The 22,751-nt window shown below is 43.7% G+C and overlaps 1 protein-coding gene across 3 annotated transcripts in view; it reads left to right on the top strand.

The window, feature by feature from the left end:
- Nucleotides 1-19,968, top strand: part of LOC138453012 (zinc finger protein 883-like) — a 67,759-nt gene extending 47,791 nt beyond the window's left edge. Inside the window, exons 2-4 of one of the 3 annotated variants that reach the window (XM_069605421.1) lie at nt 9,773-9,963; nt 13,557-13,681; nt 17,048-19,968. In XM_069605421.1, coding sequence (XP_069461522.1) covers nt 17,699-18,967 — 1,269 coding nt within the window. In that variant the 5' untranslated portion in view covers nt 9,773-9,963; nt 13,557-13,681; nt 17,048-17,698 and the 3' untranslated portion in view covers nt 18,968-19,968. The remainder of the gene's footprint in view (nt 1-9,772; nt 9,964-13,556; nt 13,682-17,047) is intronic. The other 2 variants (XM_069605422.1, XM_069605420.1) reach the window with 2 other exon arrangements.
- Nucleotides 19,969-22,751: the final 2,783 nt, after the last annotated feature.

Below are 22,751 nucleotides of genomic sequence, written 5' to 3' on the forward strand. Positions count from 1 at the left end.
CAAGTTGTTTGGTGTAGAGCAGGCGGCACGTCATTATCAACTCACATGAAGGGGACACTTCTAATTTAACCACCATTGCAGGCTCCGTGTGGGGAAAGACAGTTAAACTCCTAAATGCAGTCCCAATTTCTGTCATTATGTATGATCTGGCCTTACTATCACAAATGGGATGGTTACAATGGAAAAGGCCACAGCTCTACAGATGTATACCAGCTCACACCCTATTGGTGAATCTCAAAAGATGCTGAACGATTACTTATCTGGCCCATTACATAAATGTAAACATACATGCAAAGACACTATTTATTTTGGGTACATAACGCTTTTGTTTTGAGGAGAATCCCTTAACCGTGAATAGAAAGATTTTTGAAGGTAAATGGTGTGATGCTATCCACAGCACCAGACAATATAAGCTTTTTAAGAATTGCACTACAGCGGAAAAGAGTTTGGATACCATTCCAAAATACTTATAACAATTTCTAAATGTATATTCTGACTAAACGTACTGCCAACAGGTGAAATACGATCCATTTGAGATAAAAATACTACACCAATAGGAATCGGCACTTTCTACAAAAAGCAGACGAAATTGAAACATTGCATCACCTGCTTATTAAATGCCTTCTCTACATAACCTGACAAGGACACTGTTTTAATACTTCATGATGAAAACTGGCTTTACGAAGAACGTTTTTAGTTTTGCTTACTGTCAGGAAATTAAACACTCATCTATTGCTGTTATTATATTTCTTTTATCGAATTAACTTAATTATTTTAAAATGGTAATTACACAGTTTATATATTGGAAAAAAGGCAGCATTTTTGTTAATGATGTACGTTTTCTGAACTGGATTAGTGCGATGCATAATGACGGTCAGATTTATATTTGTTTCTCTTCCCTTCTCTTCTACTTTTATGCATGGTGTGTGGGAGCGAGGGGCCAATGGGCCCCTCTCTACCATCACTTCTCAGTGCAAAGCTTGGACCAAGTGCCTCTAGTGGTGGGTACACCCCTCGCCCTTATGCGATACTAACTTTTGGTTACATTCGCGTAGATGGGACCACACAGCAGGACACAGGGCATCCATATTTTGTACCCCTTTTCGACTCCATCTTGGTAACCAGGCTTCACTGCGATAGTACAAAATGCATCCCTCCCTTTTGCCCGCCGCTGTAGCTCGGAGCACATGGCCCCCACCCTCGTCCCCACTCCAACTGGAAAACTCTGCAGCTCCATTCTCATGCAACAAATAATAAATGTAACACATCCCTTTTCCTCTGAGATCACTGTCCCGCATGTGAACCAACATGAGCCAAGCACATAGCTCGTTCATCTCCACAAAAGTGTCCTTGCCCTCTTACCCTCGCCAGTTGAAACTTATTGCCATTCTAACCCTGTGCCCTTGCGAGGCATCCCTTTAATGTGCCAGACTGCCAACCATGTTATGAAGCCCACCCAGCAGACCCCCAACTAACATTAGACCCCTGTTGCAGTATATCGCACCTAATACTAACAAGTGCCACATACCTGAGATTCTTGTGAGACTAACCCTATAGTACAATGACAGTATTATAGTGGTCAAGGCCCTTAAACCTGTGACCTGTATAACCCAAATGTGTAGATTGTATAAACCCTTGAGTGATTTGTATAACGACATGCTACAATACTGAGAGTCTTGATCAACTATTTAGTGCATGCATTACTCAGAATGTATTTTCTTAGCTTAGATAGTGACCACCGTGTTTCACAGCGACCTGACCTTCCGGAGCACAAATGTCTGACGTCAATTCTCCCGCCAACCAAGGAACCAACCCGGAGGAAGAGATGATGCCCACACCTAAGTCACCACCACGGCTGACCAATCCCGGTCCAACGTAGCATCATATGTTAAAGATGTAGATGTACTATATAAATGTGTTGTAACCTTGATGTGGTCCGAACGCTCTGAGATCTAGATAAACTTTTCCTTGAACTCTCGCAGCCTGCTCTTTTGTGCCTTATTCCCTGCCCAGGGAGTGTCTGTTTTATACATTTCACACGTGTGAGTCAGGGTGGGCACAAACATTTGGTGACCCCCTGCAATGTGATCGGAGAGGTGCCTCGAGGCCGGCACCGAGCGGCGAGATCCGGGACGCCCCCCAGCGAAACCATCGCCTCTGCGGCCGACCAACCTGTGCGCACTACGAAGAAGGGTCAAGAGTTCCCGGTTGACGAATATCCGACTGAAAAGCTGCTCGCCGAGGCGGGCCACGGCTTGGTTGGGGTGCGAGCCTGACTGGGGTCGCACTGCGAGCGGCGACCCTCGGGTCACCTGACTGAACACGTGAGTGCCGGTTGCGAAGGTTACGAAGGAAAGGTAAGGGGGAAATAGGGAGGACAGGTGGTAACAGGTAGTAGGGAAGAGTAGGGCCTGTGTGAGTGATGAGGCTTTTCTGATCGATCCTTTATATGGCCATTAGGTTTTGGTAAGAAGTGAAGAGAAAAAGAGAAGTGGTATCCTAGCCCGAACGGGGTAGAAGGCGGCGCCACGTAGCATTGTCTCGTCCAGTGCAGAATAAATAAGTGAAGATACAGAGCAAATAGTAGGTGTCTCGTATATTGAGTAGACTCAGAGTAGTTATTTAGAACATTCTTTTTCTGGGTACGAAAGGGTTCTTGGAAAAGCGTAAGAGGGTTTAAGAGGTAGCGAGTGAATGAGAAGAGTAGGTGAAACGGGTGGAAAAAAGAGCAACGGGGAGAAAACGCGTACAGGTAGTGCATGTGCATGAGAAGTGTTATATGTGCTTTTGTGTTCTGTCCATTTTTTGTCAAGGATATCCAAGTACTGTGATTAATTTGTGGTTAAAGTGGCAAAATATGCAACAATGAACTGTTGAATTTGAACATGCAATAACTAAAAGGTTAACGTTGAAAAGGGGGTTGATATATATATCTTGATACATATATGTGCATACAAATTACAAGTAATTGATAAGACTTTTGGTATATTATCCAACTAGTGAAGAAGTGATTAAGGGGAAAGGGAGGTTGAAAGGTAAGTACAAACAAAAGGAGGAAAGGAAACACATCGTCATGGGGGGAATAACACCACTAGCACATATTTGTCAGCACCTTCCGTTATACAGTGAGAAAATACATAAATACCACGATCAATGGCTGACGGAGATAAAAGAGGACAGTGTGACGCCAATTTGGCCAGAAGGTGGGTCATTCGACAAAAGAGTATTAGATTTAGTATCCACACACTTGTTAGCAATGTATAAGGTGAACCAACTGCAAAACAGAAGGGAAGTACTAGACCTGTGGCGGATGTTTGAAGAAGTTACGCCTACAACAGAGGTAAATAAAGAAAGAGTGAATGAAACACAGAAAACGCAGGAAGAAGTAAGCGGAACGCCAAAGGGGGCGAGTGCACAACCACTACAGCTGAAGGCGATGCAACTAAAATATATCCTTTAATGTCCAGACCAGCAGTAGGATATAGTGAGCCCCTGTATGTACCAGCATGTCCAACTCCCACACCCACAACCGGAGCAGTTGCCACGGCACCACCCCCTATGATAAAGGAGGTTTGTATGGCCCAACAAGTGCACCCCCTGTGAATTTGGCACATTTCACTGGAGAATTAGACCGCCAGTTGGCGCATGCACAGATGGAAATAACGCGGCTAAGAGCATTGTGCGACAGGGGCCAAATGCTGCCAGGGGGAGGAGAGGTGCCACCATTATCCATAGCGGATCTAACGCCAACATTGAGCACAGCAGGGGAAGTGGCGCAAGCGATCTCAGAGCCAGCGCAATCCGTATTATCTCAAGGAACACGCATATCACAAGGGCAAGAGAAAGAGTAGCGGTCAGGGGAATTCCTGTTCCATCTAAATAACAAAACCGTGAGGATTATACGCCCACCCACCCCAGACAGTGAGAGAGGAGAAGGATGTGAAGGGAACAATGAGCAAGAATCAGGACTAAAAGAGATGTGGAGTGACTTAGATGAATATGAAGAGGCAGCTGCCGAGACCGGCTCCCCACTGCCAAACCGCCGGTACCCAGACACACCATCGCCACCACTATGGCAGGGTAGACTGAGACAGCGAGGGGGAAATATGATGGTAAGTAAAATAAAGAAAGGTGCGGTAAGTAAGGTAGGGAAGAAACACAAGTTACAAATGCCATTGATACATAAAGGAGCAGGTAGTCCACATTCCATTCCATGGGCTCAAATGGATAAAAACAACTTGCCAAAGGTCCCCCACACCCCCCACTGTCGGGAGGGGCTGGGAAATGGATACACGCCTTTGAGAACAACAAAGCAGGAGTGCTGCTAGCGATAGGGGATGTGAAGAGTTTATTAGTGTCAGCAATTGGTGACCAAGCAGACGCAGTGTGGGAAAAGGCTGGATATCCCGGAGTCACGATGAGTTGTGACCGCCACGATGGACCGGCGTTCAATAACGTTCGAGCAAAAGTATGGGATGCATTGAGGCGCACGTTTCCAGATATTCCAGATTTATATTTAGTGATGCAGTGCACAATGGAGGAGAACGAGGATCCTACGCAATTCATACTGCAGGTGCAGGATCCTACGCAATTCATACTGCGGGTGCTATGGAGAAGCGAAACCAGTCCACCGTCTTGTTTTATTTTATCATCAAAAGGGGCTCCCGAAGGAGGTGCAAAAGGCCTTGGACAAAATAGCTGGGATAGAAGCCAAGGGCTGGCCTGAAATACAGAGTATAATTGTGCACCCGTGCAGGAGGATCAAAGAGAGGGAAAAGGAGATAGCACAAAAAAGGCTGGCAGATGAGGCAAAGCTGGTACAGAACAAATTAGTGAAGGTCGCCGCCGTCAACGCCAGCGCAACCACAGACCGAGAAAACGAGGGGGGCGAAGGAGCTGGAAACAGACCTGCAACAATAGCAGCACTGCGGGCCGCAGGAGAACAAGGGCAGTGGAACGGAGAAGAGCAATACGGTGGGCAACTGTGGCAAGAAAGACCAGCAAGAGGAAGAGGTGGGTACCGTGACCAGAGAGGGGGGTTTGGAGGTATGGGAAATAGGGGATTTGGCGGCCAAGGAATGAGAGGCGAACCACAAGGGTCATGCTGGAACTGTGGGAGATGGGGACACTACTCTATAGATTGTAGAATGCGGCCTTCAGGGTATTTCCAGGGGCAACAGCCCATGGAGAACGAACAAGGTTGGGGGTGTCCACTCCCAGGTAGCCCCTATGGACTACCGATGGGAAGTGGGAGACAGCAAGACTACTGCTATAACGAACCTCAGGTACAGCAAGGACAACAACCACCACCACAACCAATGGCAAGACAAAATGCAGTGGGAAGCGCAACCAATAATTGTTAGGTAACATCTGCAAACGGTGCGCCCGCACCGTACCGCGGCGTGACCGTGATTGGGGACAATGTCTTCTCAGTGCCAGGGCAAGAAAGAAATTCAGATTAGGACAGCCCACAGGGAACACTTGGTGTCCATTCCTATCCACCACCCTATGTGCAGAAGAGGAACCACTAGTGGGGGCAGAGATAGGAAATAAGCAGTTTATCTTTATGGTAGACTCTGGAGCAGAGAAACCATGTCTTATGGAAGGGCAGTTTCCGCTCTCGGGCAGGAATTTAGAGACGCTGGGGCTATTTTAAAAGTTCCTTACACTAAAGATCTTGATATAACGGTGGGGGGGAAACCGTGCGCGCACCCTTACTGTACCACAAAGACGCGCCAATCAACTTGCTGGGGAGAGATTTGTTAAGCAAATTCAATATGACGATCTCGTTTACAGAAAGAGGAATAGTGTGCTCAACACCAGGAGTATGCCCAGTACGAGCAATGTTGATGATCAGCACAGTAATGAACGAAGTTGTGGTGCGAGGAATACCCATTGATATAAGCATGTTTATATATGGTATCAAAGTATTAGCACGAGTGGTGCCAGAGATAACGAGAAAAGAATGGAGAACACCATCGGATTTCATATTCCGCCCAATTGCGCACACAGACATTGTGCCAGGCACGATAATGTCCATAGACATTGAGGCAGTTCAAGTATCCATCAAACGTATTGTGGTCATAGGACTGGACGCGCATGGGTGCGAGTGGAAGACTGTTATGCATAGACCCAAACATAATGCTACGAGATATAACAGATGAGGAATTATTCACTGATGGTGAGGATGATGGAGAAATAATAATGGAAATAAGCATGCCATGCGACATCATGATCCAGTACAGAGAGGTATATAACCCACTGATGGCTAGCATTAGGGCCCCACTGGCTATATTTGAGGAAGACCTGACAAGAGTAGCACCTGAAATTTGGACCACCGGGCCCCACGATGTAGGGCTGCTGCATGAGGTGACACCAATAAAAATAAAACTCAAGCCAGGTGCAATACTGCCGAGGGTAAAACAATATCCCATATCAAGAGAAGCAGAGGAGGGAATTAGGGAAACCATAAATGCACTCCTGAAACAAGGTATCAAACTCCCCATGTAATACAGCGATTTTCCCGATCAAAAAAGCAAAGGGAGGGGCGTGGAGGATAATTCAAGACCTCCGCCCACTCAATGACGTCATTCAGAAAGAGTTCCCATTAGTGCCTAACCCGGCATCAATACTGTGCAGTGTGCCAAAAGAATCAACATGTTTCACTGTAATTGACTTGACGAATGCGTTCTTCTCCATACCACTCGACCCAGGATCCCAGTACCTGACAGCGTTCACATTAGGGAACAATAGGTATGAACATCGCCGACTCCCACAAGGGTGATTGTGAAGCTCCAGCATTTTTAACAGGGTGTTACGGGAAGACATTGGAAACATAGATGTAGAGAGCACCATCATTCAATATGTAGACTATTTACTCGTCTGTAGCCATACAGAAGAAAAATGCTGAGAAGACTCGATAGCACTACTGAATGTGCTAGCTACCAAGGGATACAAGGTAGACAAAGGGAAATTGCAATACTGCCTCGCCGAGGTTGTATACCTCGGACAGTTAATATCAAAAGATGGGAAGCGAATACTCCCAGACAGAGCAGCTGCTATATGCAACATAATAATACCAAAAACTGTGAAAGACATGCAAACATTTCTTGGCATTTGGAATTATTGCCGAGCATGGATCCTTGATTACGCATCATACACACGCCCCTTACTACAAGCGTTAAAAGAGGCACAGAAAAATAGAGCGGCAATAAATTGGACACAGGAAATGATCGTATTTGAAATTAAAAGACCTCATTGCTGACACCCCAGTCCTCGCGAACCCAGATTATGAGAGGGAATTTTTCTTGTTTTCACACTGCAATGGGACACTGATGACAGCAGTATTGACACAAAAAACATCACTAGGTCACCAACCATTGGCTTACTACAATGGGACACTAGATCCAGTATTGCAAGGTCATTTCGTGTGTGAGCAGGCTCTCGCAGCTGCGGCCTTTGCGATTGAAAAAAGTGCCACCATTGTCATGGGATGTTCGGTAACGCTATATGCGGAGCATTCCCTGCTCGCCATCCTTGAGCGATCAAAATCAACACTAATGACACAAAGAGCAACAGCATATGAAGTAATAAGTTCAAGCCCCAACGTACACGTTGTGAGGTAGTGCGAATGGAAGAAGATGAATATGAGACAATTGTGCAAAAGCGCCTCCCATCCCATTATTCAGCACAGGCAGCAGAATTAACTGCCCTGATTGAAGCCCTGCGCACAGGCAAAGGCTGTGCGGTGACAATATACTCAGACTCAGCCTATGCAACTACCACGGTGCACTCAGGATTGTCTCAGTGGCGTAGACGAGGATTCAGGAGGGCAGACAGTTCTCCAGTACAGCATGCCACATTGTTGAATGAGCTGATAGATGCATTCGAAGTCCCATCGGTAGTGGCAGTGGTGAAATGCCAAGCCCATACCAACAAGACAGATGCAATCTCATTGGGAAACGCGGCAGCCGATGCGACCGCGAAGGAGGCCTCGTATTTCAATGTGACACCAACACTCGAATGCATCACAAAAGCAACCACCACAGATCCACGAGAGGAGGCATACAATAATACCCCAATAGCGCAAATAATAGAGTTGCAAAGAAGAGCGTCCCAAGAGGAGGAACAACTGTGGAGCAAACAGGGATGTAAACAATCAGCCACAGATCTCATTTGGAGGCATGAGACAACAGGAAAGGTTGTAATGCCCATAGAATTACTAGAAATAGCATTCCAACAGCTGCATTTCCCCGGCCATGTAGCAAAACAACACATTGCCGCAGACATCCAGGAACACTGGTTCGTCCCCCAATTTGCAAGAGCACCTGTCAACATTCATTGTAGAATGTATAACATGCCAAACATATAATTCAGGAATGACATTAAGAACACCGCGTGGTACCTTGCCCCGACCAACAGGACCATTTAGAGAGCTCCACATAGACTAAGCTGATATGGGAGAGCGGTGTAACGGAGCAAGATATTTGATTGTGGTGGTGTGCCCCTTTTCAAGGTGGGTGGAAGCGGGCCCATGTCCCCACCCAGATGCGAAATGTGCGGCCAAGTTCCTCGTGCGGGAGGTGTTTTCATGATGGGGGGATATGAGATGTGATTAGATCAGACAACGGTACGCACTTTCTAAATGACCTCCTTAAGGAAGTGACCTCACTCTTGGGGGTAAAACACAAATTATGCTCAATTTATCCATTGGCGAATGGAGTGGTAGAAAATATCAAAGGATTATCAAAGAGTAAGTTGTCTAAGTTGTCTAACACATTAAAGAAAAATTGGGTGTATTGCTTGCCCCTAGCACTGGTCCAACTCGGGACGCAACCATGTAAAGACCACCATCTAAGCCCCCACGAAATTGTATCTGGGAGGAAAATACACACGCCAGTATCCCCGATTAGAAGAGCATCGGATGCACACAGGGCTGCCACAGTGCTGGGGGAAGAGTTCAAGGAATACCTAACCCAGCTAACGCGCGCAGTACGCAACATAGCGAGATAAATAGCACCGCCTTTTACTGAAAATGTGATGACTGATACACCGGCCACAGATCGTTCAAGCGGGCCACTGATGCCGGGGGCATATGTGTATGTCTGCAGCTTTGTGAGACGGTGGAATTCACCCAGGTTTCAGGGCCCCTACGAGGTCATTTATAATACACCCACCGCGGTGAAGGTGAAGGGATTGAAGTATTGGGTGCACTTATCCGATGTGAGGAGGGCACACAATAGTACAATCCCCCAAGAGGAGCAAGACAGCGCTACTGGGACAACAAATGAGGTTGAAAGCAAATAACAAAAGAGTCAGTAAAAGAATATGCAGAGATAAAGGTGATGATATGTAGTTTGTTCTGCACAGCTTACTTCCTCCGCCTTTCTTTTCTGTCTCTTCCCCCTCTCCTCTTTAATTGGCCAACACATTGTCTATATACCTCACCTATCTCTCCCTCTCTATCTCCCACCTTCGTCCGATTATTATCTCTATAGCAAAAGTACATGAGCAATAGAGTAAAAGAACAAACCTGACTGAAAATGATTAAGCGTGAAGTTGAACAAGAATGTAAATATATGTATATATTGTGGTGACTTAACAAATTTATAGCACCCCTCCAGGTGACAAATGGCCCAACGAACTACAATCGCGGAGAACCAATTAATGTTAGATAGTGATAGGGTCGCCATTAGGGCTAAAAGGTTAATTGATGTTGAATGCGCTTTGAAATGTGCTGCAATTTTGATGTCAGTTATATTGTTTTTTGCAGCTTGGTACTATACCCTTTTATCTCTTGTTAATGACATGCGAAGGGGGGGAAGCGGGGCTAACATGATAAGAGAAGGATCGCAAATGATATGGACTGGGGTGAAGACTATATGGCAGGAGTCACATGAAATGAATGTCAACAAAACAGATGGAATGCAACCCTCAGAATACATCACTGGGATCAACAAGTGTGTAAGTGTTGCATTTCAATGTAAATATGAGTAATGCTTATGGATATAACGAATATGATGGAGATTATTATTGGACAAATGATTTAATTAACACTAGTATTAATGCACAGACAACCATACACCCTACCTCACACAATATTGCTGTTACTGATGATGATACATATGCCATATTGAATAGTAATGATACAACATGGGCTGGGATGTTTCCAATACATTACAAAAGGGTGAAAAAACAATAACGAAGGGAGGTGGAGGAGGAGAAAAAGAGGGACGGGAGGGAAAAGATACATCTATCACAACCTGGGGTTAGATGAAATAGAAGACCCCCGCCACCCTGATCAAACGAACAAATGGTATTCTGACATGAGTGCCACGGCGAAGCAAGCAACAAATGAAAGCTGCTACGTCTTCGCTCATCCGCCTCCAACTCCCTCAGGGTCAGCTGCTTCTCCAAACAACTAGTTGGGGCAGATCTCTTTTCGCTGCAGGGGCCTCCCTCTGGAACAGCCTTCCTTGCTCCCTGAAACCTGAGGAGAACCATCTCTGGTTCTGGAAGCACCTCAAAACCTTCCTTTTTGCCTCTGCTTCCTCTCCCCCCTCTCCCCTGCTAAAATTACTGAAACTGCACTGAATCTGCAACTGGGCCACTCACCGTTCTCGGTCCTTGGTCCAGCCACTCTCCCCTGCACTGCCTCCCTGGCAACCCCTGCACTGCGGGACTGTGTCTGTATCCCTACAGCCCCCCTTCCCAGCACTTGTCTGCACTTACCTCGCACTTGCCACCAGCTGACCCTTGTTATTTATCCTGTATGCTATAACCCTGTACTGCACTTTTTCCTCTACCTTTCCCCCCCCTGCACTTTTCCCTTCCCCTCTACCCTTGCACTTGCGCGATCTGAATGACAGCTGGCCTAGTAGGATCGTTGTCTGTCTCCCCTTATTCCCCCCCCGCTGCGCCTTGAAACACTTGTGTATAGGCGCGTTACAAATGCCATATCATATCCCGCATGCATCAGGAACACCGAAAATGTTAGTACCACAGGAAGTGCCCTTGTCGGAGGCCCAATGTTTAATTAATCTGGTTTTATGCAGAATAAAGAGCACATTCCAGGCGCACACCGTCACATTGAAAAAGCTAGAGAATGAGAACATGCACAAGCAGACGCCAAGGATTAATTTGCCTCGAGGAACCATTTCTTGTTTTCAAGGGGACACGATATGCAGAAAATAAATGGCACGAAGAAACAATCCAATGCAAAGCCGAAACGCTTCGAGGCCTACCAAATGACACTTTCCAAGGTATGTGACCCCATCTAGTCGCAACAAGTCGCAAAGCTAACATGGGTCACAGCATTAGAAAAACCTATCAAAATACAAAAAGGTGCCACATGAACTGTGTTTCCGTGGGGAAGGAAAAGTGAACATGGGGGAGACAAGGAGATGTAACAAAACGGTAAACATACACGAAATGAAAAAAGGCACAGCTGCACTAATGGACATGTATTGGGTTTGCGGCAAACAAGCTTACCTGCACCTCCCCGCATCGTGGAAAGTGACTTGTGCTCTAGCCACCCTCCACACAGCCCTGATGGTAATACCAGAGAGCCACATCCAAGGGTCAGCAGAGCAATCGGCTGGCATATCGGCAACAGGGCAATCGGCTGAACCATCGACAGCGCCCCAACTAATAAGAACAGAAGCTCCAGCATATGAACTATTGTCAGAATATGAACTAAAGAAAAGATTGACACGAAGTAAAAGATCCTCCAATTACATCTCATCCGAATCATCGAAACTCCTTGCTGAGATCCCGCAGAAATACAAGCTCTTCATCAGCAGAGACATTCTTTGCCTCACTTCTTGTCCCGGGACTGCAAGCACGAGCGAACGCCAAATGGTTGCAGATAGTGTGCTGGGAGCTCATTCAACTGGCTAACGACACTGAAGAAGGGTTCAACGTGATTAAAATAGAGCTCCGCGCGCTGCGCCTAATGACAATGCAGAACAGATATGTCCTAGATCTCCTCACGGAGATGGACGGTGGAGTTTGCCGAAAAATTGGGGGGCGTGTTGCACATTTGTGCCAACTGAAGATGCTGATAACGGGACACTCTCCCATGTGATAAACGCAGTGTACAACTTGGGGGAAAGAATGAGAGCGGAAGGAGGAGCAGAAGAAAGTACATGGTTCGACAATTTGTTCAGCTGGATACCATAATGGGTAAATCTGGCAATGAAAATACTGATCCCCATCATCGTTTTTGTGCTCCTGTTCTTTTGTGTGTGCCAACTGGGACTACGGTGTTGTGAGAAAAGCATGCCAACCTCGGCTATGATGATGGTGACAAAGGGCCGACCGACAACGGTAGCTACCATGATAGATGCACATATGCAAACGGGAGAATACACCACACCACAATACAAAATGACAGCAATTTACAGGCAATATGGGGATATAGTGGATAATTTGCATCATACAACGATAAAGGAACCAAGAGAGTTGCAATGATACCAAGAAGTATGGGTAGATCGGGATGGGGATAGAGGTATTTACTTAATGTGTACACCAGATGAATATGCCAGAAAAGGAAACGGCCTTAGAAGCATTTGTAGAGCTTGGATGCCCACAAAAGGCACCCCCGCGTGGGACGAGGTGTTGGCAGATGCTGAGTACTCTGAAGGGAGAATGAAAAGAATAAAAAGTAGAAGTATTCATTACTTTAGATGTAACGAAAGGGGGGAATGTGTGGGAGCGAGGGGCCAATGGGCCCCTCTCTACCATCACTTCTCAGTGCAAAACTTGGACCAAGTGCCTCTAGTGATGGGTACGCCCCTCGCCCTTATACAATGCTAACTTTTGGTTACATTTCGCATAGATGGGACCACCGAGCAGGACACAGGGCATCCATTTTTTGTACCCCCTTTCGACTCCATCTTGGTAACCAGGCCTCACTGCGATAGTACAAAATGCATCTCTCCCTTTTGCCCGCCGCTGTAGCTCGGAGCACATGGCCCCCACCCTCGTCCCCACTCCAACTGGAAAACACTGCAGCTCCATTCTCACGCTGAGGCTGGAGCTGCTTGCAACAAATAATAAATGTAACACATCCCTTTTCCTCTGAGATCACTGTGCCGCATGTGAACCAACATGAGCCAAGCACATAGCTCGTTCATCTCCACAAGTGTCCTGGCCCTCTTACCCTCGCCAGTTGAAACCTATTGCCATTCTAACCCTGTCCCCTTGCGAGGCATCCCTTTCATGTGCCAGACTGCCAACCATGCTATGAAGCCCACCCAGCAGACCCCCAACTAACATTAAACCCCTGTTGCAGTATATTGTGCCTAATATTAACAAGTGCCACATACCTGAGATTCTTGTGAGACTAACCCTATAGTTCAATGACAGTATTATAGTGGTCAAGGCCCTTAAAACTGTGACATGTATAACCCAAATGTGTAGATGGTATAAACCCTTGAGTGATTTGTATAACAACATGATACAATACTGAGAGTCTTTTGATCAACTATTATTTAGTGCATGCATTACTCGGAAAGTATTTTCTTAGCTTAGATAGTGACCACCGTGTTTCACAGCGACCTGACCTTCACCCATCCGGAGCACAAATGTCTGACGTCAATCCTCCCGCCAACCAAGCAACCAACCCGGAGGAAGAGATGATGCCCACACCTAAAGTCACCACCACGGCTGACCAATTACGGTAACGTAGCATCACATGTTAAAAATGTAGATGTACTATATAAATGTGTTGTAACCTTGATGTGGTCAGAGCGCTCTCAGAGATCTAGATAAATGTTTCCTTGAACTCTCGCAGCCTGCTCTTTTGTGCCTTATTCCCTGCCCAGGGAGTGTCTATTTTATTCATTTCACACGTGTGAGTCAGGGTAGGCACAAACAATGGTTTATGAATTTGTATTTTGAACATGTCAATTGTGAAGTTTAATTTAAACTTGATCACAAATAAAACAAAATTGCCAGCTTATTCAGCAGGCTCATTTTAAGATATTACATTTGTATCTGCTTGACTTGAACTTATTTACACAGTGAAGTACCTGTTTAAAAAGCATTTCAAAATCTAATTCCCTGTATCACTTAACATATTAACATTCAAAGTCCAAAAAATGTATCTGGACCATGAGAGGTTCTCTTATTAATATTGTCCAATAATATATGTACCTTGGAGTTGTATTGGCTACTAAAGCGGTGTCTGAGAAACTTAGCGATTACAATCCTCCTAAAGCTCTGTGGAGCGTTACAATGGTACAAAATGTTATCAGAGACAAAGGTGGACATTCCCTAGAAGGCCTTACCTTTATCTATAGAACTGGGTTAGTTCCAGGCGTGGTGTATGGATTTGAGACATACAGTGATTTGTCATTTGAAGTGGCTTAAACAGATCGAAGGAAAATTATGGCATAAGGCATTAGGGCTACTCCCATATATATATACATAAAAATCATAACAATGGAACTTGGTTTGATTTCATTGAAGACAATTAAAATTATCCGTAGTTTATTATATTGTAAGATCTTGAAGGATTTATTTTATGTATTTTTATTGTTCACTTGTTAGACGCTTATACAGAACATACTGTTTCAAAACGCCCACAGGGCAAAGGGAGGGAAAAAGGGAGTGATGCATATTGAATACACCACAGTGGGGAAAGGAAAAAAAAGACGAACCTACTATGCCTTGTGAGTATTCAGAAAGTGCAGCAAGGAAGAGGGCAGAGTGGGTAGGTGCTGGAGTGTCCATGCTCGTGAGTGAGTAACAGATGAAGTGAATGTTGTGTTAAGTGCTACATGGCCTGGAGCCGTGTTGGGTGTAAATGCAAGCCTCCAAGGCGGAGTTGGTGCCAAGGCAAGTGATGAGAGTAGACAGAAGCTGGGCGATTGGGTGTGGGAGATCAAGGGCCCGAGGAGACCAATTACAGCAACTGTGAGATTAGCAGAGGAGAGAAAATGGAAAGGAAGAGGTGAATAGGAAAGTCTTCAGGAGCTTCCAGAATTTAAGGAAGTCCTTCTCCTGGCGCAGAGGCTGTTCCATAGTAGGGATCCAGCTGAGGAAAGCGATCAACCTCCTGCCCTCTGTTTAGCAAAGCGCTTTACAAACAGAGCTGGTGCCAGAGGAACAAAGAGGGCTGGACGGACAGTATTTAGTGACATAAAGTTGAAGATAGTGGGGTCCCCGGACCCGACAGCCTTGTGGATGATGCAGAGGATTGAATTTAATCCATGCAGCAACCACGAGCCAGAAGACGTTTTAGGGAGGGGAAACATGCACAGTCCCTGGGCTTAAGGCGAAGGTTAAGTCCCGCTGCCCTATTCTGAATTCGCTGGAGAGGTCACTGAGTGGAAGAAGCTAGATTCAGAAGGAGGCTATTGCAATAGTCCAGCCTTAAGAGAACCAAGGCTTGCGTATCATTGAGCCTCTGGGGGAAAGTGAGAAAAGGGAGAGTTCCTTTGAGATGGAACAGCTGAAAGTGGTACTTCTTGGCAATGGCCTGAGTGTGAGGGAGGAAGGAGAGAGAGGAGTCAAAGATGACTCCAAAGTTTCTGGCTTCAGGAGCAGGGGGGGACCCGTGGAGGAAGGCCAGAGTGAAGGGAAGAAAGAGGCTGCAGGGGTCCAGATGGGAAGGATCTCGGTTTTACAGGCGTTGAGGCAGAGCTCGTTGGAAGTGCACCCGGACTGAATGGCAGATAGGCAGTCGGGGATGATGGAAGGTGCAAGGTGGTCAGCAGGTAATTTGAGAAAGAATTGTCGTCTGCATAACGCTGGAAGTTGGGGAGGAAAAGGAGATGTGTGCCAGCAGAGCAAGGTACAGAAGGAAGTCGGAGAGGAGAAGGTGCCCAGGATGACTGATGACGATCCGAGATACCAAGGGTATCGCAGAGTCTTTGTATGAGAATGGAATGGTTGACTGTGTCAAATGCTGAGGAGAGATGGAGTAGGATGAGAACAGCTGGGGAGTTGGAGTGCAGAGATTGAAACAGTTCCTCAAGGATGTTCAGAAGAGCAGTGTCGTTGCCTCTAGATGCTTGGAATCCAGATTGATGGTCGTGGAGACCACCACCAAGTTCGATGTGAGATGATTTCGGGCAAAGCCAGCTTCTCCGCTAGTTTCCCCAGGAAGGGGGGGTGTGATGGAAATAGGGTGCTAGTTGGCAGGACAAGTAGGGTCTGCTGAATGTTTTTTCAAGATGGATACTGAAAGTACATTGTTTTCACTATTCACTTCTATGTGTTGCAAATAATCCCAACTGCAACAAGACAATGCATGAATGTGTATCGTCGTGGCTAGAGTTTCATAATCTTATAGGTTGGCCTTCTGATTCAAATTTTTATTATGAAGTCAAGAAACTATTTAATGGGCAAAGCCCAAATTTGGGATTGTATTACTAGTATGGAGTTTATTACATCCAACAAAGTGTACGGCGACATTTTGATACAAAGTTTCCCCTTTCTGAAGCCATTCGGTCATGTCATTTATACGGTAGATGTTTACTTGAGAATTATTATGAAATTGAGGTTCAACATTTTACCCGTTTTAGCTGTATTAGGACGGTATAAAAATCTGTGCAATCTTGTCTATGTAGGTTATCTGGAAAGGCTACTGACTCTATAAGACATTTGTTAACGCAATGCATGTCACTTGATGCACTTTATAATGGTAGTATAATTGAAGTTCAGTGCTGAGTCGAGTCCTCTTAAATGCTGCTTTTAATGTATGGCGACAAGTAGGTCCCCTGTTAGCTCAAAATGAACTGTAATGGCATTGTGTTGATGTCTATACAGACAGCTATTTTAAATTAAGGACAATACTGCTGATTGTATGAGTTTGCTGTAGAAAGATACAAATCATAATGATTGTTTTGGAATGCTATTGCATTATGTATTTTGAGATTCTATTCAATTTGGGAATTTAATGTGTTCTATTTTTAATATGCACATTTTATTTTTTAATGGTTATGTAACCAAAAACATTTAAATACAAACATGCCTTACATGTCAAATTGCATGTGCTACTATATTTAGAAAGCTAAGTCTGTTTTGTTTCTTTTTTCAGGTCACTAAGGAATGTGAGGAAAAAATCAAGATTGCAATAAAGTATTATGAGGACAAACATCAGTAAAGTGATACCGTTCAATTTGAAAGAAAGCGAAGATGTTTGAGAACTCTGATAAGCAATGTTACTAGAAGTCCAGAATGCCCAAAACATGGAGTTTTAAAAATTATTCAAGGAGGTTATTTCTATTAACATACTTCATAATAATTTAGATTGCAGGGTTAATCTGGAGAAAGAAAATGTTTTCTTAAAGTAAACAAAGCATTCAGGAAAAGGAAAGCAGGGAGCTTGATGCAAGTATTGACAATAAAACATTAATTTTAAAAAAGCCACCTACTTACAAAACATTGATAATGGTATTAAAAACATACCCATTTAAGACATTTGATAAAACACTTCTTGCACAACTCTGACACAATTTGATCATACAATTTCATATCCATGTGCTGACTCGGAGCACACCTCTGGCCATGAAATTAACCTGATTCTCCAGAGAGAACATACCTGCGAGATGTCATACAATGTAACTGGAGTGATCAAGACAATGTGCAGCTTACTTTAAATTATCCTTTACACAATTAAAAGAGCACTTTCAGAGATTAGCATTGAACATTTTCTAAACAGATCCTGACTCAAACGAGTTTGTTTGCCATGGCATTCTTGCAGATTAAACCCCAACTTGAAGACATGGATCCCCAAGAAATAAATTATCAGTCCACTAATTGTCAAACAAGCTTCAGTCCAAAAATTCCACTAATGCAACATGAAACAATCAACATGGAAGAAAAACCTTATCAGTGCACTGAATGTCCGAAAAGCTTCAGTAACAAAAACGGCCTAACTCGTCACGAGGGAACCCACACAGAAGAAAAACCTTATCTGTGTACTCACTGTCAGAAAAGCTTTAGAAGGAAAACCTATCTGAATCAACATAAGAGAATCCACACAGGAATGAAACCTTACCAGTGCAATGAGTGTCAAAAGTACTTCAATCACAAAAGTCACCTAACCCAGCATGAGAGAACCCACACAGGAGAAAAACCCTATCAGTGCAGTGAATGCCAGAAAAACTTCAGTAAGAAAAGCCTTCTAACTCAACATGAGAGAACCCACACAGGAGAAAAACCTTATCATTGCACGTATTGCAAGAAAACCTTCAGTGATAAAAAGAGTTTAATTCGACATTTAAGAACCCACACGGGAGAAAAGCCTTATCAGTGCAGTGATTGTCAGAAAAGCTTTAGTCACAAAGGCAATCTCAAACTACATGAGAAAATCCACAGAGGAGAAAAACCTTTTCAGTGTAGTGAATGTCAGAAAAGTTTCAGCCAGAAAAGCCATTTAATTCAACATGAGAGAACCCACACGGGAGAAAAACCTTTTCAGTGCAGAGAATGCCAGAAGAGTTTCAATTATACAAAGAGTTTAATTCTACATATGAGAACGCATACAGGGGAAAAACCTTATCAATGCACTGAATGTCCGAAAAGCTTCAGTCAGAAAGGTAACCTAAATCTACATGAGAGAACCCATACAGGAGAAAAACCACATCACTGCACTGAATGTCAGAAAACATTCACTCAGAAAAGCCATCTAATTCTGCATGAGCGCATCCACATGGGAGATAAACAGCATAAGTGCCATCCTTGCCAGAAAAGCTTCAGACGTAAAAAGAGTTTTGATGTACATATGAGATCCCACACAGGGGAAACCCCTCATCAATGCAATGGATGTCAGAAGAGCTTGAATCATAGAAAGAATTTAATTCTGCATATGAGAAGCTGCACAAGAGAGAAACCACCTCAGTGTACTGTCAAAAAAGCTTCCTCAAAAAAAGTTATCTCTCCTGATACGAATGTGACCATACAGGATATTCATGTGGTGATAGTAAAGGAAGAGACAGAAGATTATGCAATATGAGATGCTCATGAATCACTACTAAAAGGCATATGGGAGCTCTGCTGTCCAGCAGATTGTAATTGGTCCGGAACACTAAAATGTCTTGTCTTAACACAGAGACTAGGAAGGTGGAAGTGCATTCGTTCCTCGAGCAAAGAAGGTTATCAATCCACGTATCCTCATGCCAAGGAGATCCTGCTGAACTTTCAAGCGTTGATGTCCTCCAACAGAATATCCTTTACAAGATCTGAGGAAAGGGCCTCAGTGAAAGCATATTAATTTTATGATTGAATATGAATGAAACCAAAATGAATAAAGGTTAGAACCCTAAGTGTGCTAGAAAATAATGAAAAACAATGCAAGGACACTCATAAAATACCTACTATGTTTTTACTGGATTAAATGCCAGAACATCTTCAAAAATCAACATTGTTTTTACAATGGATATGCTGAAACCAGAATTGTACGTCCCAAAATTGTTTTATGATAATTTTTAAGATAATCTGAAAACCATAAAATCTAGTTTGAACCTCTTTGAAGCAGTCAATTGGTGTGGCCCTCAAGACACTGTTTATTGGGATTCTCCATAAAAAGTGACATCTAAGAGAAAAACATTTAGCCACCGAAGAATACATGTAAAGGACACCTGACAATCAACACAACATTCTTCCTTTTCCGCCATCTGCAAATTGGCACAGCGCAAGCTAAAATGTATGGCTTGTATGGTTTGACTGTTTCCGCTTCATGATTGCCTGCCAGTATGTCTTCAATATCTCTTATATTCTCTAGTCTACAGTGATGTTAAAATTGTATCAACATCTGCAAGAGTGCTCTGGTAGTTAGCATTGCGGATACTGCACAGTTCCTGTTTGTACAACACTGCTGAATACTGATTGAATTATCAATGGGTTTAATTTTAAAATTAACTAATTGGAATGGTGATTTTTGGTATATCTGAAATATTTACATCATTAATTTCAACAGTTTTTTATATACAAGTAAAAATTAACATGTGAAAACAATCTGTCATTGAATGGTTATTAAAATACATAACAGATTTGGTACTAGAGTGTTCCTAAAGGTGGTAGTGAAATAACTATTGGTGCGCTTGGAAACAATGTCATGTTTTGAATGATGGAAGGGTAGGCACTCTTGAAGTTGAACCTGCTTCTTAGTATTTTCCATTTCATACTCTTGGAAACGGATCTAACTTGCAAAAAGAATATGTTGTGCATGCATGTATTCCTCTGTAGACTTGTAAATCCATGAAAGCTCATCATATTTGGTATGTCGCTAATCTGGTCAAATTACGTTCTCAAAATGGCTGCTTGAACATGCATTTTTTTTGGTTTGGAGATGTTCATAGAGGCAGGAAAATTACACTCCCTGTATATATCAAAATTGGCAGCTTCCATTTTTATGTTTGGCACCCATTAGGACCGAGGCAGAAGTGGTGTGCTGTACCCCTCTTTGTTTATTACAGATAAAAATATTAAAGAACCTTTCTTGAGTTTGAGTTCAAATTCAAAATGTGCAGTATTTAGGCAGAACTACCATTGGTGGAGTTTTCCCACAGTTTCTGTACATGTTATTTCCCTGAATAGTGCAATTCAGATTTTTGGTGACCACTAAATAATTATATTGAAGATTGTTAAAAATTGATGTACAAACCCTATCTTTGGTGGTGCCCGCTTTCAGTCCTTTTATTTATTCCCTGATATACCGGTCTGGTTCTTTATCTATTTGGGCCACCAAAAGTTTTCTCTTACTAAACCCTTGGTCCCTGTGATACCTGGGTGACCAACATGAGCATAAGTGATTATTTGACTACTCGTATCCCTTTGCATAAAACATCTCTCCCCCTCCTGAGCACTCCATTCTCCACCAATATTTTATCAACAGTTTTCCAGAAAGAATCCCTCCACCTGCTCATTCTGATGGTTCTATCCGTTGTTGGTACATTTGCTCACATTTTGTAATATCGTATCTTTTTCTTGCACTGCCATCCAGATTTAGCTGGCTATGGTATGGCCTGCCATAACACAAACTTAGCAATCAATGGCTCCAGCAGGTCATCTATGCTTCGCTGCGCTTCACTTGGTATCACTAACCGGGATAAGCAGTCGGACACTTTTTGTTTTCCTTCCTTATACTCCAGTTTATTGTTATACTCCACCAACTGGAACGCTATGCATTAGACCTGGTGTGAAATCTTCTCTGCTCCCCCTACCGGCAGTACCTTAAACAAAGGCTTTTTTATTAGTGCGAATTGTGAAGGGTGCGCCCCACACAAATTGAAGTGATCCAACACTTGAGGTACATGCTCAACCACCGAGTACCCTCGTTCAGTGTGTGTGAGAGTCCTTGAGGCGAAACTGATTGTGATTTTGCCATATCTTTTCATTGTGTGAGAACCTTCACCTAAATCCTTGCTGTTAACCATGAACTGTTAAATGACTCCTTCCTCGTGTCAAAGGGTTTCCGAGTGGGTGCCCTTATACAGTATTTTTCCCTTTCATATGCCATTTGTTGCTCATTATTCCATTAACATTTTTCAAACTTCCACATCAGTTCAACAGTGATGGCCATGAACCTGGTGTCGTATTCATACAAACGTAGGAATTATACTACTTCAATTTTTTCAGACGGTCTGGCAATGTAGTTGTAATTTGGACAAGAGATTCTTTGGGACTACTTCCTTCAACAATCTGTGTCCCAGATAGCCCCCATCTTTCTGGTAGAATTTGCATTTTTGTTCTTTGACCATAAGACCATATTCTTTGAGTATGCCATGAACCTGTTCTACTGTTCCATTTTACTCTCGCTGAATATCAATATGTCGTCTTGAAAATACATGACTTCTCCCACTCTTTTGAACAATTTCCCTATCATCTTTTAGATAACCGATGCAGCTGAAGCCAAACTGATTTGCATCCTGTTGAAACAAAACGGATCACGTGGAGTGATAGATGCAGTTAAATGTTTGGTTCTCTCTGCTGATTGGCACCTCTTAAATAAAACATTGAAAACACGTTTGCACCTTGAATGTTGTGTATACATTCTGTTATATTAGGCAAATGATCTGTCTCAGTACTTTGCTGGAATTTACACCTCTGAGGTCCACATATTATCGTGCAGTAGTGTCTAGTTTGATAACCAGTACTACTGCTGCTACCCATTCGGCACATTCGGTTTGCTCCCTCAGCCTTCACTACTCTCTCTCTCTCTCTCTCTCTTGACTGGTCTTGCGTTCTCCGATGGTCTTGTGGAAGCCAAGAGCCTCATCCCATACTGCATCATTCCTATCACAAATGTTCTTTGCTGCAATGAATATTATGTTGTGCATGCAGAAAACCCAGCCAAAGCCAGTTGGGATAGGGATTACTGCGGTTTAGCATGCAGATCACCATAGCATGGTACCAAATAAATCACTATGAAAGGTTAAGTAGTAAACAACTGCAAATGGGCATTCACTTTAATAGTTTATAGCTGACTATCGGGGGGAAACTGTAAATAATATAACATCCTGAACTTTAACTTGTAATGAGAAGACAAGCAACAATTGCATAAGAACATGAGTCAGAAGGCCATTTTTTTATACATATGAGACCAGTATGAAAAGGAATGATCCCCGAGCTACTAACAAGAATCGAAACATCATATATGAACTCATGGTCTGCCCATCTACCCAGATTTATACTACTGATCATCCCCAGGAGAGACTGTACAGTTAAGGGTGACAAAGCAACACACTACAGCAATGCTTATATACTAACATCAGGGGCTGGGGCCAGTCAAGGATGAC

Source organism: Ambystoma mexicanum, chromosome 4p (genome assembly GCF_040938575.1).
Source record: "Ambystoma mexicanum isolate Mex_15411 chromosome 4p, UKY_AmexF1_1, whole genome shotgun sequence".
NCBI lineage: Eukaryota > Metazoa > Chordata > Amphibia > Caudata > Ambystomatidae > Ambystoma > Ambystoma mexicanum.